The sequence below is a fragment of the Podarcis filfolensis genome (genome assembly GCF_964270895.1).
Source record: "Podarcis filfolensis genome assembly, chromosome: 10".
NCBI lineage: Eukaryota > Metazoa > Chordata > Lepidosauria > Squamata > Lacertidae > Podarcis > Podarcis filfolensis.
The window spans coordinates 53,275,964-53,294,003 of record NC_139612.1 but is presented as its reverse complement, the minus strand read 5'-3'; the positions used below and the strand labels follow the sequence as shown (position 1 = coordinate 53,294,003).

At 40.1% G+C, this 18,040-nt stretch overlaps 1 protein-coding gene across 3 annotated transcripts in view; it reads left to right on the top strand.

The window, feature by feature from the left end:
* KDM7A (lysine demethylase 7A) overlaps window positions 1–17,561 on the top strand; it is a 46,756-nt gene extending 29,195 nt beyond the window's left edge. Inside the window, exons 10-20 of one of the 3 annotated variants that reach the window (XM_083574197.1) lie at window positions 1,419–1,510; window positions 1,670–1,759; window positions 2,279–2,488; window positions 4,353–4,477; window positions 6,141–6,298; window positions 7,434–7,531; window positions 8,320–8,468; window positions 8,613–8,818; window positions 11,007–11,089; window positions 12,229–12,505; window positions 13,099–17,561. In XM_083574197.1, the coding sequence (XP_083430323.1) occupies window positions 1,419–1,510; window positions 1,670–1,759; window positions 2,279–2,488; window positions 4,353–4,477; window positions 6,141–6,298; window positions 7,434–7,531; window positions 8,320–8,468; window positions 8,613–8,818; window positions 11,007–11,089; window positions 12,229–12,505; window positions 13,099–13,193 (1,583 nt within the window). In that variant the 3' untranslated portion in view covers window positions 13,194–17,561. Of the gene's footprint in view, window positions 1–1,418; window positions 1,511–1,669; window positions 1,760–2,278; window positions 2,489–4,352; window positions 4,478–6,125; window positions 6,299–7,433; window positions 7,532–8,319; window positions 8,469–8,612; window positions 8,819–11,006; window positions 11,090–12,228; window positions 12,506–13,098 lie in introns of all 3 variants that reach the window. The other 2 variants (XM_083574198.1, XM_083574196.1) reach the window with 2 other exon arrangements.
* Window positions 17,562–18,040: the final 479 nt, after the last annotated feature.

The window sequence follows — 18,040 nt, the reverse complement described above, 5'->3', positions numbered from 1 at the left end:
TAGCTTTTTTCTTAGTAATAAGACTCACATTTATAAAGTAAATGTAGTTCAAATAGCTGAACTGGGAACTAATAGAAGTTCAAGAAACTGAGGAAAGCAACTGAAGCTGACAAGTAACTAGACTGTTAGCCAACTGCACAACAGGAGGCTGAACATAAAGCTTAAAAAGTCCACCTCTAACCCCAAAACTGTTCTGATAATACGATGTGGGAAGGATATGCTTTTGTGAGTATGCACATGTATAAGAAATGTCCATGGCCACCGCCTTAGCACTGAACCCAGGCAGTCAAGTCTTCTTTTTTAATCTGATTGAAAAATCATTTCACTTAGCCACCACCCTGTCAAGGGAGCTTCTACCCAAAGGAATGCACACAGCAGAGAGTTCACTCTATATTGTCAAAGATAACATTTACAGTTGCTTCTGTGGCTCCAGATACCTACACACCAGTCTAGTGTCTAGGCAGCTACTCCCAGGTCCACTCTCTATGGAGCAGTTGCAGCAACTGGCGATCACTCTCCCCTCCACCATTTTATGTACCTTCCCATGATAGGCTGTTTGCCCATAACCAGAGACTACACCTGCATAGAAGCTTCCTCTGCTCTTTGCACTTCATTCCTCTGCTGGTTCTGGGAGACTGTGGTGCAGTAGAGGGTGGGGAGGCACCTTGCCCTTCACTTGCCTGGCCTTCCTCTTCCTCCAACTCTGTAACTTCCCCTTCCTCTGATTCTTGTTTCCTGGCTGGTACAGGACCTTTGGTGCTTCTCATTGGCTTTCCTTTGGAAGCTAAAGGGCTGCCCCTAAGTTTAAAGAAAGCTTAGTGAACATGCACCTCAGTAGGTTTCTAGTTTTACTTCATGCTCTCCCCTGCTGATAACAAAGTTTGGAAAATTACTTTCTACTGAGGCTGAGACTGACTAAAGTCCATGAGATTTTTTCATGTGTAGCTTGGTTACTGAATCCCATAGATCCATTTGCTCTGAAGATCCATTGGCATGTGGCTTGGCAAACCACTGTTTGGTTTATGTAGGCAATCCTGTAAAATCTGGGGTGTGGGGAAATTCTCCTTTGGGGCAGGGGTTGACCATGATGGCTTTCAACCCCTTTTCTTTCCTAGAAGTTAACGAATTAAACGATTAATTTACATTACAAAACAATTACTGTAGGAATGTACAGTTGTGTGGCATGCTGTAACTGCTAATTAATGACCAGACATATTGTAGTAATTTATAAAAGTTTGTTTTTTAAAAAAGGCTCTTTTTGAACTTTGTAAGTGTTGATGCTATAAACCCACAGTTTACTCTTCATTGTAGTTTTGAATGCATGAGTAACTTTTTACAGGTTTAAAGGTTGAGAGAGATGTAAATACTCATTTGACATTTATATTAATCTAATGTGCAGTGTTTGTCTTTATTTCCAGAACTGAAAGAGGATGGTTTTTACCCTCAAACTTTCTTAGTACAAGGAGTGAAAGCTTTACTTACTGCTTTAAAGTTATGGATGAAAAAAGATGTAAGTTGAAATGTGTAGTCATAATTTTTAGTGGGTTTCTTTCTTTAAAAGAAAAGCCTTTAAAATGCAATACAGCTTCATAAAAATTCTGTATATAAATATGCTGCTGATTTGTATTTGGGGGAACTTAACTGCTTATTTTCCTGTTTTACTTAACAGCTGGTAACAGAACATGCCTTTGAAATTCCAGACAATATAAGGCCTGGACAGCTAATTAAAGAACTATCTAAAGTGATTCGTTCTGTAGAGGTAAGAATAAAATACATTGAATATGATTGCAAAATTTGGATAATCACATATGATTACTTTCAGCTTTTGGAGATGCTCTCCTTTAGTTGTGCTCCTCTCTCTTCAAAAATAACTGCTAGTTTGCTGAAATAATCACTTCCAAACTTTTATTACTCATGGTTGGCAAACTGTTTAGGTGCTTATGATTATAAGATACTTATCAAGTATAACCCACCCTATGGTTCTATCTTAGAATTCAAAGTTTAAGTAACCATATTATGGGGGAATTATAAAGGCAGTTTAGAGTGAATAATGAAATTTGAATAAAATCTTTAGCTGGAGCATAACATTCTCTTTCTCTTATATTTCAGTAGTGGACAGAGTCCCTTAGGGTGCTGTTGTAATAGACAATACAGGAAGAGGATGGAATAATCTAGTTGAAAGTCTTATACTGCTACTTGAAAGTGAAACCTTCTTTCACTTTAAATTGTGTGGAATTGTCAGTATGGGCTGCTCTAAATAACTTTCTTTTATTTAAAGGAGGAGAACAGCAAACCAGTTAAAACTCAGGGAATTATTGGTGTGTGCCAAGTTTCGCGTTCATCAAATGAATCAGCCTCCGCCCATCATTCCAGACGAAAAGCAAGGAAGCTACGGGACCATGCCATCAAAACTCCATCTAATTTGGACATCTTGGAGCTCCACACAAGAGAAGTTCTCAAAAGACTAGAGATGTCCCCGTGGGAAGAGGCAAGTGCAGAATTGCATATTGGAGCAAAGTAAAGCACAACTAGAACATTTAATGTGCAGGGCAGAGGGCACACATAAAAATGGGAAGTTGTTGCATTTTTAAAACAAAGACTGTGGGAGGTATAATCATATCATCACTGGTTAATGTTCAATGAAAATATTATTCTCACTTTTCCACATCATTGAATACCACTGGTTTGGTGAGGAAATAGAGTTGTTGCACTACCCAGGCACATATATATATATTGTACTGGACACCACAGGTAGGGAGGAGCGACCTCAAAATGCACTTTCCATTTTGGGTGTATGTGAATAGATGAATTTTGAATTAGCAAATATAGATGTAGGGTGGCAATAAAGGTATACGGTATGGCTACAGTAAAAGAATGCTAAGCCTGGAATCAGACCTTTCAAATACTTCTCCATTTTACCCAAAAAAATCCAGGACAGACCATATTTTGGAAGTTGCCTCTACATACTCTCCTGTGATCTAAAAAGTATTTGGTACCGGAGCTGTTTTAAGAAGAAAAATTAGAAGGGTTTTGCGGTAATGGTGGTCTTTCCCACTGGTATCACTTTTCCTTTAAAACATCTCATCCAAATCTCCAATTACCTCCCATTTCTGGAACCTTAAGTATATAATTCTGCTTGTTCCCAGTGTATAGTTTCTGGGATAGGTTTTTATAGGTGAGGATATATTAATTGCAGTTTATCCCTCCCGGTGCCCACGTTTGTGGGTTGAACAGTGTTTTAAAATCCTACCCCTAGCAGCAAAATTAAAAGCATAGGTGTTAGGTTGTAAAACCTTGTTTTGAACAAGTCCGGCTATGAAGTAAGCTGGCTCCTCTTTCTTAACCCACTTAAAATAGAATTAAGCAACATACAGTGGTACCTCAGGTTACATATGCTTCAGGTTACATACGCTTCAGGTTACGGACTCCACTAACCCAGAAATATTGCTTCAGGTTAAGAACTTTGCTTCAGGATGAGAACAGAAATCCTGCTCCGGCGTCGCAGCAGCTGCGGGAGGCCCCATTAGCTAAAGTGGTGCTTCAGGTTAAGAACAGTTTCAGGTTAAGAATGGACCTCTGGAACGAATTAAGTACTTAACCTGAGGTACCACTGTACTGGAAAGTAAGCTTAAAAATATAATTTACTTGATAATTGGTTCACAGCAAAAGCAGAAGTTAAAAATGCAGGCAAAATACTTAACATTTACAGTATAACCTGCTTCAGGCATGTGCTGAAGGTGGAGGAATCAGAGGCATGTCTGCATCCATTGCTGGTGAGAGAGAGAGAGAGAGAGAGAGAGGAGTTACTAAGTGTTCCTTCCTGTTCAGGAGAGAAGGGGAAATGACATCATACAGAGTCCTCTCTACCAGTTATATTTCTATGGTCTGAGTATCTTCCTGTTAGCAATACAGCTCTGTGCACTTAATAATATATGTGCTGATACATTGTAAAAATTCATCTGTAAAGTTACTATGGCTGTCTTGTGTCTTAAATTATTTCTCAGGGGAAGTACCATCCGCCCATACTTGCAAAGTAGAATAGTTTAGACATGATAATAGTGAATATGTGCACTAAGCACCAACAATCCAGAGAATGGGAGAGAATTGAGTGTTGTGCAGGAGGAAGGAGTTGCTGCAACTTGGGCCATGTGCGTGAAAGACAATTGTACACATGAAACAGACTTCTCTCTCTGCCGTAATGGCTATTAATAATGCAGGATTTCTTCGTTTGCTGGCTGTCAGTGTTTTAACTGTGGCTTGGCAGTGCACCACCGCTGATGTGGATTACAAAGAGAAATAGCTTATTAAAGTACCATTAACTGTAGGTGAAATCTTTTGTCCCCTTGCTTTAGGACACGGCCAATGGTAAACTGAATGGAAGGTTTAACAAGCCTCTTCAGCCATCTTCTACTGTTCCTGAATGGAGAACGAAGGACAATGATTTACGGCTTTTGCTGTCAAATGGAAGAATAATTAGGTATAAAAACATCAGCATGCAGCTTGCTACATGTAGTTTACTTTAGGCATTTTTGAAAATCCAGCTTGTAGTTAATTGACAGATCTGGGCTGAAAAAGGGATACAGCAAGAAACATCTGTAACCAAACATAGGAATTAAATGTTTGGAGGAACAAAGGGGCACATTTTGCAGGACTGTCTCCAACTTGAGGCAGTTCTGGATAGAGTGCTGCCATAATGGACTTACCTTGTGTGGTGGGGCAGCAGCATTTGAAACCCTGCCAGACGGCTCTTATGTCACCTCCACCTCAATTTCTCCCAGTGCCCTCAGGAAGCACCATTTGTGGCATTGTGAGCAAATTTAAATGTAGACTAGGTCCAGCTAACTTGCGCTGCTGGAGCTCTGACTCAGAAAAACTTCAGGCATCAGTGATTGGGCCCCACTGAGCTCCAGTCCTGCTAATATAGATGGTTTTAAACCTGGTTTCAGGTCTGGAGTCAGATGCAGGTCAGCATGAAGAAGCAGTCTCAGTTGTCAGTGAAGTTAACTCTTTATTCAAGGAAAAGGCATACAACTCAACAACACTTACCAGCAGGTTTTGCCCTCATAGAGCAGTTGGCGGGACTGAAGATCCCTGCCTCCCCCGCCCTTCTAAGGTTCCCCTCCCCCAGATGTTTCCCAAGCAGTCTCAAGCTGCACCTGCACAATTCTGGCCTCTGTTCCTCTCTCCTCGTTATTCAGCACATTCTTGGAGACGGGGTGGGCGGGGAGAGCTGGTCGCAGCAGGAGAGGAAAACTCCCTGGATTCTTCTGTAGTCTCTTGACCCTGCTGCTATGTTGCAGCCTCGCAGTCTGAACAGCTCCTTGTCACATGCTCTTCCTGCTCACTATACCCTGTTGACCCTTCAGCATTCAGTACTTCCTTCCATTCTTCTCCCTCTGACAGAAGTCAGAGGGTCCCATCACCAATCCGCTGGCTCTGAGCCTTTCTTCTCTGGGGTTTCTCTTGGGGTGTGGGTTTCCCGGCTGGTTTTTCCCACCTCTCCGCTTCGTCCAGCCAGTCTCTGACACCTGGGGCGGAGAACCTTTTTCAGACTAAGGGCATTACTCATTCACGGGGAAACATTCTGGAGACCATATGCCAGCGGTGGTCTGGGTCAAAGGCAAATGTGGGCAAAGCAATGGGTGTGACTCTTACATTTGTACAGTAGGATACATTCCACCCATGCAAAAGTCAGGTGTTTCTGCTCCCCACATCTCTTCATCCCCCACATATCCCTTCAGTAGCACGCACCCCTCCTCCAGCAAGCAAGAGGCATTATCCTACTTCAAGAACACATTGAAGGATTGTTCAAAGCAGAGTGGTGGTAATGTGGCCTTTGGCGAAGGCATGACCTGCAGAGAGTCTTGAGGGCCAACTTGAGAGGCTTGGAAGGTCAAGTTTGGCTTCCTGGCCTGAGGTTTTCCACTCCTGTTTCAAATAATTGAAAATGATTTAAACCTTCTGTTAAAGAGAATAACAGCCAACAATTCTGCACAGACTTGGGAAAAATTCTTCAGTAGATGAGAAATGGTACTGTAAAAGTTCTAGGAAGCAGTGAAAATCGGTTATTACTTCTAAAAAGATGGGGCAAGGCCCCAATGGATCTTTTTTTGATTTGGTAACAGGTTATTTTATTACAGAGATGAGAGGCAACCTTTCAGAGATCGAAGTCTTTACACTGCGGACAGTGAAGATGAGGATGAGAGAGCAGAGTCCGAGAAGGAAATAACAGTTAAGGCAGAAGAACAGATCTCCCAGGAAGCAGATGGCAGTGTAGATGCTCAGAAACCACTGAACAGTAAGTATGTTTTCCTTGAACTAGAAATCCACGGCTATTGTATCTGTACCGTCCTTCATTGTTGCTTTGTACTGCTGATCAATGTGGCATCATTCATCAGGGTAGTTAAGCTTCCACTGACAATTGCTGTATTTAGACATAATGATAAATCATGTCTTAGCACTATGCGATTGAGCCTTCCTCTGCTCAGACTTGTGTGCTGTCCCCATTTTCTCCTTTTCCTGCATGACTGGAAGGAGGATTATGGAAGTTTTTACTTTTGATTTCAGTTAAACCAGACCTTCCTCTTTCTTCTGAACCAGAGTTCATGACTAACACTAACTATACTTAGTTTAAACAAGCCAGCTTCAAAAACCATGAGTTGAAGCTGACTTGTTTTTGAAACTGACCTTAGTCTTGAAGTCCATTCCCTGGTTCAGATTGAAGCAGGGTTTTGGCTGGTTAAAACCCCAAATAAAAAAAATGGAATCCTCATCTTGGCCACATGGGAGGAACACACAAGCTCAGGAGAAGGCCAAGCTCTTTTATACAGCACTATGCCATGGTTTAGTGTCACTTCAGATGCAGCCAATATTTAAAAAAAGGCTAAAGGTGGGTTATGAGTGTTTGTTAAATTCAGATATGGCTGTGTTCATAGACGTAGGTCAATGTCTTTGGTTAATTAGGAAATACATAGCTAGGAATATCTATGACTCATGAGCTGGATATGTTGGGGACCTTAGTATAATGAGTTCAAGCAGTATGTTATCCCCATATAAATAAATTATTGTGACTGTCTATGATCACAGGGAAAAAGTCCAATTTGATCAAAGTAGAGTTTCTATTGAGAATTCCCTATATATGGAATATATAGTATTTTCTCACAATTACAGTGGCTTTCTGAGGCCAGAAATTAAATTCCTAAGAACTGGGAAGTAACAAATTACTTATTAATTGCAAACTTTCATTCCCATACTGCTTAACAGTGGGCATTAAATTCTGTTTTTGGAGTGTGGATATGTGTACTAAGAGTTTCATTGTCTTCAAAGCAATGTACAGTCACAGGATGAAAGATTCAGTTGGTAGCAGGAACTATAGGGAAGTATGTCCAAATAATATATGGCAAATCTAAAATCCCTCTCTTTTTCTCCTCCAGTGTTCTTTGAAAGTGTGAAATCAGAACTCAGGAATGGAAACTCAGAATACTCTGATATTTCTGATTCAGAAGAATCTGAGCCTGATTGCACTAACCAGGTAAAATACAAGAGTGCCACAGGTGGTGGTTAAATGAAGTATTAAACATTAGAATTCAAAGGACATCTAGCTCTGAATAGTATTAATGACAAAAATGGGCAAGAACAGTTTGTGCATGAGGGGCGGAGTTAGATGAAAGGTCAGCTAGTATAGATATAAACTGTTTTTTAGGCTGACCCTGCTACAAAACTATTTTCTTTTTAAATTTTATATATCTGCATCTAAAGTACACCAAGCATACATTTATGTAAAATTTTATTGCCTAAGACATGGCTTCCAAATAGAATCCCATCTCATCCTCATAACCCAACATCTCCTCTAGGAATATATATTTAATCATCCTAACCTTAAGAATTAAACCACAGAGCCTAGCGCTTGCCGATCAGAAGGTCGGTGGTTCGAATCCCCACGATGGGGTGAGCTCCCATTGTTTGGTCCCAGCTCCTGCCCACCTAGCAGTTTAAAACCACGTCAAAGTGCAAGTAGATAAATAGGCACCGCTCCGGCGGGAAGGTAAATGGCGTTTCTGTGCACTGCTCTGGTTTCACCAGAAGCGGCTTAGTCATGCTGGCCACATGACTCGGAAGATGTCTGCGGACAAACGCTGGCTCCCTCGGCCTATAGAGCGAGATGGGCGTGCAACCCCAGAGTCGTCCGCGACTGGACCTAACTGTCGAGTACCTTTACCTTTAACCTTAAGAATTAACTAAGATTAAAATATGAAGTAGAAATTAGTGTAGAAGTTAATGGTATTCATTGTGTTGAAAGTTTTGTTTTCCTCCCACCAGCAAAAAGATTTCTCTCTTGAGGAGTCAGAAAGCTCAGGTGATGAGAAACAGGAAGTAACTTCAAATTTTAGAGAGGAATCTAAAATAACAAATGACCTCTTTCAAACCATGCAGAAGCCATCTAGACATCTAGAAATGACAATTAAAAGGTGAGTAAAGAAAGGGTGGTGGTGAACCATTAAAAAATTAATGGAGGTGCTTGAAGCAAATTATATTAATTGCTTTCTGTTAAATAGGAAAATGAAACATTTTAGTCCTGTGATACAGCTTTCTTCTTTCCTCTTATTTTTTAGGGAATGTCCTACCTCGACCAGTACGGAGGAAGAAGCTATTCAGGGCATGCTTTCTATGGCAGGATTGCACTATACCACTTGTTTACCAAGTCATATGCAGAGCACAGACTGCACTGATAGAAGAAGCTCTCTTCAGGAACACAGAAGCTATCCCAAAAGTAGGCATAAAGACAAGCTGTCTTCCCAGAGTCATAAAGCAGAATATGGTATGTTCTCTTGTAGATGTATATTATGCCAAAACTAAAATATGCCTAAGCTATAGATTGCAAAAGTAGGCTGCATGGCTGGATTAGCTTGAAAGTTGCAGTCCCCTTCAGGGAATCAAGATCCATGGAATATCTGTAGTGGGGTTTTTTGGTCAGATTTAGATTTTCTAGCTTTCTAAGACAGCAGATGGCTCATGTACTGCCTGTAGAAAAAAATAGATCCATCTGACTTCAGCTACTAGTGCACATGCCAGGCTAAAAAGGTCTGTGTAGTTGGGCAGACAGTTTCTAGTAAAAGCAAGTGACTAGACTGCTGGAAACATGCAAAGCCTACATTTCTCCATTACAACTTGAAGCTGGAAAGCATGTGCTTCAAATGCCCTTGTTTCTCTTTCTGATATTAAGTGCTTAAGATACTAACAAAAGAAATCTGTTGTGGTTGAATTGATTAATTTATAATTGGGGGCATTGTGCAGAGATTTCAGCAGGTAACCGACAGATGCAGTGACTCATGCATTCTTGCATTAACAGATGGATTTATTTTTCCAGCTAGAGAGGTAATAAAACTCTAAGCATTCGTATTCTCAAATTACTCGATATGAGATTAGGAGTGTAAAAAACTAAAAACTAAAAACCTTACAGGGGCCTGCTTATGGGATTAAAGACACCTGTGTGTTAACACTGTGTTTACTAATTCTACCACAGTAGGGTTCTTTAACGTCGTAAATACAACAATTTATATAGATTTTAATGATTGTGAATGAAATTTCATTGGAAGTATAAAATCCAATTTAATGCGATGTTCATTTAAAGTTGATAGAAAATACAGGAAAATATCACTAATCCAAGTAGTAGTAGTAGTAGTAGTAGCAGCAGTAGGGTTTTTTACATTGAATTTTCCGAGACCATTATTTAGGCTTAAAATGAATTTTTTTAAATATAAAATTGAGACAATGGCCACATTCAGATGTAATGCTAAGCCACGAGGTCTCCCACATATTTCACTTCCACTTTAGTCAAGCAGAGAAACAAACCATGGAATGGCTTACTTTGTGTCATGCCAGAACTGGTGCTTGTAGTTTGTTTCTCTCCATGTGAACCATGACCGGAAGCCCAGTCTTGTTCTTTGCTTCCTGATTGGATTTGTTTGGGAGAAACCAAGAGGCATGGTGGTTCACACATGATGTTAATCTGGGTTGTTCCTCTGCTTCAATAAGTCTAGGTGCAAAAGTGCACAGCTTATACACAGGATAACTTGCTTAATCCATAAGTCATAGCTTAGTACTGTGTCTAAACACAGCCATTACCAAAATGTAGCAAAATCAAAATGTAACAGCAGAAGAATGAGGGGGTGGGGAAGCATAAAAATATGATTTCAGTAGTAGCTTGTTAATTTGCTGATTCTGGTTTTCTTAAATTAATTTTAGTTAATAAATGATAGCCTTTTGTCGGAGGTAAGAAAATCATAGCGTGGTTTGTTTTATATATAAAAGAATCAACAATGATGTGTTGGTCAGAATTGCCAGTACTTTGCCCCAATAACTTGTTTCACCAGTTTAGGGCAATAGCAAGATGTTTGCTTTTAGCAAAACCCAGAAAGCGTAGTAACTTGACAGCTGTGACAGCAGATGTTGTCTCAACTATAATCTGTTTGATGCTTTTCCACCCATCTCTATATCTATGGTTACGAAGAGATGCAGATGGCAAAGGCAAACAGTTTTGATCCAAAATGCTTCAGTTTTTCTGGTTTTGTATTGGGGAAGATCTAATGCTGTCTGAAGTATGAAAGGCGTGTACAAGTGGCACAAATGCTACAAGGATCTGATAAGTGTAATATGTTGGTGATCTTTCACCGTGAGCCATTACAGTCACCACTGCAGATTGGAGCTAATCTAGTTTCCATTGTAGATTTATTTACCAGTAGATTTTAATACTTTTGTGTACAAGCTAGTCCGTCCTATAACATTTTGGGCTGTGGGGTTCCGTGTTAGCATTCTCTTGCCCAAAGAAAACTGCAGACCTATGACTAGGCAATAAGCTATTGCATTATTCTAGTAGGAAATTTGCCTCAGTGTAAAATTTGTTTTGTTGAACTTCTCTTGGGTTACTCTGGTAGTACACTGGGTGGAATCTGTAGGGGGGAATGAATAACATATAACTATACTAAGAACTTCAAATTTCTGTTCAGGTAAGCACATAAAAGAAGAAAAAGATGTGGGAGCTTCAACATTTGCTTCACAATTACATGCAGTTTCTAAAGTAAATCCTCAGGTAAGATTATATTATGTGTCTAATAAAGCAGCTTGCTGTGTACTGTACACATTAAATCAGGAGTGGGAACTGGATTTGGCCAATTTGCTCTTGGCAGACTGCTTTTGACACGTGGGTGGGGATGCTGTGCCAATCATTGGGCATCCTATACCATTATGTGATTCAACTTCAAAGGAAGAATTAAAATTTAAGGCCAATTGCAAGCCCGCTTTCTGCAGGGGTCAGCTAGGGGTCAGAAAGGTAAGGGACCAGCTGCTTAGCACAGCGAAGGTGGAAAAATGCCGCCTTTGCTGTAGCTGCAACCTGCACCTCCATAAAGAGGGAGGCGACTCCTGACAGAAGGCGCAGGCACAAATTGAGCCCCCGCAAGAGATGGGAGCTGGCCCCCCAACCCCATGTCATCCCGACCCAGCCAGAGGACCTCTGTCTTCGAAGGATGTAACTTCAACTGGCTTCCACACAGCCATGCAGCCACAGCTTCCAAGCATCTGGTTAGTGTGTCTGGGGCCGAGTCAGGATGGTCGTCCATCAACGGATAAAAGCTGGGTGTCATCAGCATATTGATGACAGCCCAGCCCAAAATTCTGGGCAAGGGGGCACATAAAAATGTTAAAAAGCACTGGGGAGAATATTGCGCCCTGCGGCACTCCACACACCAAGGGGTGCTGTGACAACTCCTCCCCTAGTGCCACCCTCCTCCCCTAGTGCCACCCTCTGTCCCCGACCTGGAAGCAAAGAGCGCAGCCATTGTAAGACTGTGCCCTGAATCCCCACGTCGGCAAGGCGGTAGTCCAAAAATTTGTGGTTGACCATGTCGAAAGCTGCTGCCAAATCTAAAAGTGGGATGGCAGGGGGAGAGATGCCAAAGTGTGGCATGCAAGGCTGCAGTGGTGTAGGTTACACAAAGAAAGGAAAAGTAGTCAAGTTCACCTCTTCTATGGGTGCAGTCTACCCACATTTAAGTTCTTTGTTGTATTCTGAACATAGTGTTGATGTTTTCATATGTTTGTAGGTGTCTCCCATTCATTCAGAATGTAGTTATTGGCTTCCTAGAACAAACTGTTTAAAGTTACAAAAACTGTCTTTCCGGCGGTGTATTTGTTGCATTCCAGAATCAAACTGTTTTTCTCCCTCCATAGGATACAAGTAAAGCTCAGAAATACTTCAAGAAGGAAGGTGCTTCTGAGACCGGTTATAAAATTCCAGAAAACAGGATCCATTTACAAAACAATGCTTTGAACTTCCCCCACGGCAAGTGCATCCAGGACTCGAGCTTGATTGAAGGGGAGTGCAGGCTAAGTGATGGCAGCCTCAGTCCTGACAGGCCATATGGTGAAACATCGTTGTCTGTACCTCTTCATCCAACTAAGCGGCCAGCATCAAATCCACCCCCTATCAACAATCAGGCAACAAAAGGTGGTGTAATCATCTGTGTTTATTTCTCTTTGCCAGAAATCACTGACAGTTACTTTTTGCAAAACAAGCTGTAGTGCATGGTTTAAACGATGTGCCCATTCAGAAAATGGGTTCCTACCCAGTCTGCAGTGCCACACAATCAGTCCTTTTTAGATGTTGAATTCCATAATATTTCACATGAGGGGTTATGTTGTGCACATTTCTTTTTTTTAGCCTTACACACACAGTTTTGTGTGGCACAAAATACATAATAACAACAATAATGACATCCCTTACAAGCCTGTAGTTCAGAACGCTCCATATACATTGAAATGCATTATATAAATAAGGACTGGTGGTGGTTAGTATTGCAACCTCAAATTTGTACATTTGCCCTTCAGGTGGTTGGTATCGCACAACTATCTAATTGGAGTAGTAGTCAGTATACCGGAAGAGTCAGAACAGAATATAGCTAGTTCCTGACAAGCTTCTGTTGCCTCATATTCCTGTCTAGGAAATTCCATGTTCTGCCAACATGGGGCTGATTTTACTGAGCTATGGAAGTACAAGCGTGAATGGTGGTTAGCAGTACCAACTTTTTCTTTCTTTTTCAGGAAAGCGTCCAAAGAAAGGAATGGCAACTGCCAAGCAGCGCCTAGGGAAGATTCTAAAGCTGAACCGAAATGGCCATGCACGCTTCTTTGTTTGATGCAGTAGCTGCTACCATTGCTGCTGCTGTCCTTTTTATGCACGGACCAGTACTGAGGGGGAACAGTGCCTGGAGCTTCTGTTTTATTCCTCTGCTTGAAGCAGAATGCATGTACCTTATTAGAACACTGCCTAATGAACAAAAACTCAATGCTGCATTTTCACTGTGCCACACCTGCTCAGCAATAACCATTTGGGAAACAGGGGAATATTCAGAGAGACTATGGACTTGGGAGACGGTCTTTCTTCAGGGCTCAATCATTTTGTTGTTTCTGGTAGCGTCTGAGCTAATTCATGAACAGAAGAGTGTGATGAAGGTGGTTATCAATAATTTATTTGACAGATTTTTTTTTTGCAACTATTGAATTCATTTTAAAACTATTTATTTGGAAAACTCTTTGTGGGAATTATGATTTTTATTTTAGATGTTGAGAATGTGAAGGTTTTTGTTTGTCCTTAATGTCTGTCTGTCTTCCGTCTGTCTCCAGTGGAGAGCCACATGAATGATTTACTCTGCATTCAAACAATTGATAACAGGTATAGTCTTAAACATGGATGTGATGCATTAAGTTAAGGCACATGGAATCACATGTTAATTTCCGCTCTTTATATAAGCTCTTGACTGGCTTTTGTACTGACTTCTAAAGTACGTATTCTTTGCCAGTTAACCTTTCCCTTCTTGCTCCTCCCTCTTCCTCCTCTCATGTTTTGCCATTTGTTCTGGATGATAAATTGGCATAACGTTACTAAGAGCTCTTTTCACACACGTGTGCTTCCTCCTCCTGTTATTTGTTTCCATATCATGGAGAACGATTCATGCTAAGCATGGGTAGCTGTAAACCAAGGGTAGCACTACAGCTATTATTGATTTAAGTGTAGACACTTAAAATGCTTTTTTTCTTTTTTGGGAGGAAGGCTATTGCGGCAGAGTATCGCTCGTCTACACATGCCAGCCAATGAAAGGTCTTAAGTTTTTGTATATATGTAAATATGTTTCATAGCTTGCTAAAACTCAGAATGACTATTTTGCGTCATGCTTTGCAAATATCCAGTAGTAAATGCCAATTCTGAAATACGTGTAAATAACTTAGATGATAAATTTGTATTTTTGTAATATAAAATTGAATATTTAAGCTGTTTTTGGAGGAAAAGGGGAGGCACCTGTACTACTACTTTGGTAAGAGGGCTATTCAGTACTAAAGTGGGAATACTAGGGATACCGCTTTGGATTTCTTCTTCTGTTGATAAAGAGTTAAAGCATGGCCAAAGCTACTCAGTTGCTTGACTTCTTTTAACTTCAATAAAAAACTTCCAAGCCTTCAGGTTATATCAAAAATAAAATATCTTAAAAGTCCCCAAATAGGACTTTTCTGTGCTTAAACAATTTTATATATTCAGTATTTGCTGCATCTATGTGTGTGTATCTGTATTAAACTAGACATAATGACCTTTGTCATCTATCAGAATAGATATTAGTCAGACGTCCTTGGCTACTGCAGTTACTAAGACTTTGCCAAAATTCTCAGTGGAGACATTTCAAGGCTGCAGTCCTTGACAGAGTTCCTAACACTTCCCATTTAACTGAATAGGAATTAACCGCATAGCTACATGCAGGATGGTAGCCAAAATAACCAAGGTAGCAATCTTAACTTGGAAATAAGCCCCATTGTAATCATTGGGACTGACCTCTGAGTAAATATGGTTAGTTGTGGAGTGTAAATGCATAAAAATAGGATAATGGGATTGTGGTGTGTCCTAGATTTTGAAAGTTACCACACATTTGTTCTTCACTCTTCTTTCTTCATCAAATTACAGTTTTTCCCCCAGCACTTGTGTGTCCACATTATGTAACTAAAACCAAACTGGATAAGCTGAATGTTGTCAGCATTATAAACAGAACCAGTTACAGAAAGAGAATTTAATACTAGCTTTTGGAAACACGGAAATTTACTGGTTAATCTGAAATTGCACACTTTTCAGTATTGATAAGAGAAAATGTTTTTTCCCCAGCAGTCCATATATCTTTTAACTGAGCCAGAGATCACTTAAGTTCTCAATTCCCCCTTAAAGTAAAATTACCTGTCCTTTTGTTTTAGATGGAAAAAGCAATTCTAAAGTGAATTTCGAAGCATTTGCATTTCTTCAGTTCTTACTTTAAAATATTCCAGTGAATCCATAGTAGCTAGCAGATCTTATAACCGATCCACTTTCTCTAAACATATCTTGATTACTAAAATATAGCTATGGCCTTATTGGGTGATGGTGGTGGTAGAAGAGAAGAGGGTTTTTTTAATGGCTGTTTCCAGTTACTTTTCTCATTCCTCCACCCCCGCCACCCCCACGACTCACTTCCATTGTCATGAGCATGCAAACATATTTTCATAGACTAAGAGAAATACTTCGTAGTTTCTTCTGACCTTTTGTCTTTTCAAATACAAATCGAGGGAAATATCCCCTATTACCACTTTAGTAAGACTTTTACCAAAATGAAGCTTTGGATTAGGCATTAAGATTAATTTTGAGGAAGGTAGAGTACATCAATTGTGTGCACCAAAATAAATTGCTCTGAAGCAATCATTATTTTGGTGGCTTGATCGAGACAAGTCTTGTTTGTGTGTTAATAACTTGCTTGATAGAAACCCTTGCTGCACCAGACTTTTATGTGTAATAGATTGTCTGAATTGGGTGCTATAGTCCTGACTTCATCATTTCACTTCCTTGAGGGACAAGAAGCAGTGCTTAAAGCCATATCTGGCAGAAGGTTAGTGAACCTTATTTTCAAAGAGAAGATATTTTTAAATAACTGAAACAAGAGCTTCAGCTGTAGGGTGGAATTACAATAGACCTATTCTCTCTTGGAGTCGTAAGGTGATAGGAATATGTGAAATGTAATGTTTGGGCTTTGCCCAAACGAGAGAGAGAGAATCGAAAAGGGCATTGGTATACTGGTGTTTAGTGACATCCCCAGCCACATTTCACTTTATCCAATACTTACTGATAAAGCCAGCCTACAAACTAGCCTCAGTTGACTTCTGTGGTAAGATTTACCTATGCAATCAGTAACAATGACATACAATCATTTTCAAAACCATCTCAGAGGGGTAGAACAAGAAGAGCTGCCTTTCTGGCCACAATCTGAAATGCTTACATAATGTTCTTCAGCCGAAGAGTACAATGTCATGGTCAGATCAAATAAACTTTACTTCGCCTAAGCTTTTAACATGCCGTAGACTGCCTTCATTTGCCAGGATGTGTAGTCATTAAAAAAACACAAAAAACTTTGTAGAATTTGAGTCATGACTTGACACTTTTGCTTACTCTGTAACTGGTAGCTTGGAAGAAACTCAATGAGACCCAATGCTATAAATGACCAGAGAATCCCCTGCATAATGCCTCTCCTTGCCCACAAGTCCTGTGCCACCAAAAATCTCAAGTCATCTTTTTGTGAGGAGAAGAAGAAGAAGAAGAACTTGCATTATTCATACTTCCAGACCATTAAAAACTGTTCATGGCCTTGGGCCTAAGTGAATCCAGGGCAACTTTATTTTGTGTAGTAAATATGAACTGAATTTAAGGGCCTTACCGTTTTGTAGTTTAAACTGGGTTCAGAGCTGCAACATCTGTTTTTTTCCCAAAAAGGCAAAGATCTGTCTACAAAACGAACGAATCATGCAACACTGGATGAGAATGAGATGAGCACTGATTAGGAAATGTAGCTGCCGCTGAAGCTGCGTTTCTAACTAGAAAAGGACTTTGAATATAAATTTTAAGCCATAATAGTTTCTTGCTGTGGGAAGGGAATGAAAAATCACTTTAAGAGATTATATTAATATGAATTATCACAGTTTTAACCTTGCCTGTGCTTTGGCATTTTTAAAATATTCATTGCATTTGAAAAAAAGGGGTTAGGTCTTGGCTATATTTACTAGTTTTGTAGTAGTGTTTTTGCTGATGTGACTTCCCCCCCACACCCTTTTTCTACTGTCAGTCTGATTTCTAACTTTGTTGAATGTTTGTGAAATAGCTGTCTTTCTGCATAGGGGGTTGTGTGTCCTCTGCTCCTTTTTACAGAAACACACTACTGTGTCGAGTGTTTTGGCTGGGAAATGGGATGCTGCAGCTTTAAGAGCATTTTTTTCAATTTATAACAGTGTTTCCCATCCCATTTTTGCCTGCAGGCAGGGAAAGTGTATGTACAGTATTTATTTTGTTTCAATTTTACTTTAATATTTGTAAGTTTATATAAGTAGCTTATTGATTTCTTGTTTGGAAGGACAAGTGGCTTGTTTAAATTTGTATTTGACCATAGTTTCCACTTCCTGTACTTCAAAAATACTGAAATTAAAATCTGTATTGCTTATGTTTTTGATTTCAGCATTCAAGTGTTTAATTTCAGCACACTCATTCAGTGTAAATATTGGATGTGATACAGAATGTCTTGCGGGGAAAAACCAAACTTAATTCCACTGCTATTTCTGATTTTCTATCACTCTTGGTTTTTGAACAAAGCTTGAGTTCAGAATCTATTCCCAGAATAGCAATACTAGCTTCACTTATTTCAAAATACTTTTATAGCTTTAGGGTTTTTTCCCACCCTGTCAGTGCTTTCTGGTAACCATGCCAGCAGACTGGCACTATCAAATTTCACCTATGACCAGTTACCTCCCTTTGCAGAGCCTTCCCTAACATCACAGCTTCTAGATGATTTGGACTACAGTACTTTCCGTCCCAGCCAGCATGGTTGATAGGAGCTGTAGTCCAACTGAAGATCATCTGGTTGGGAAAAAGTGCCTTAGGACATACGGACCTTGTTGGTTTCCTTAAGCATGTGAATTGGGCTTCTGACTA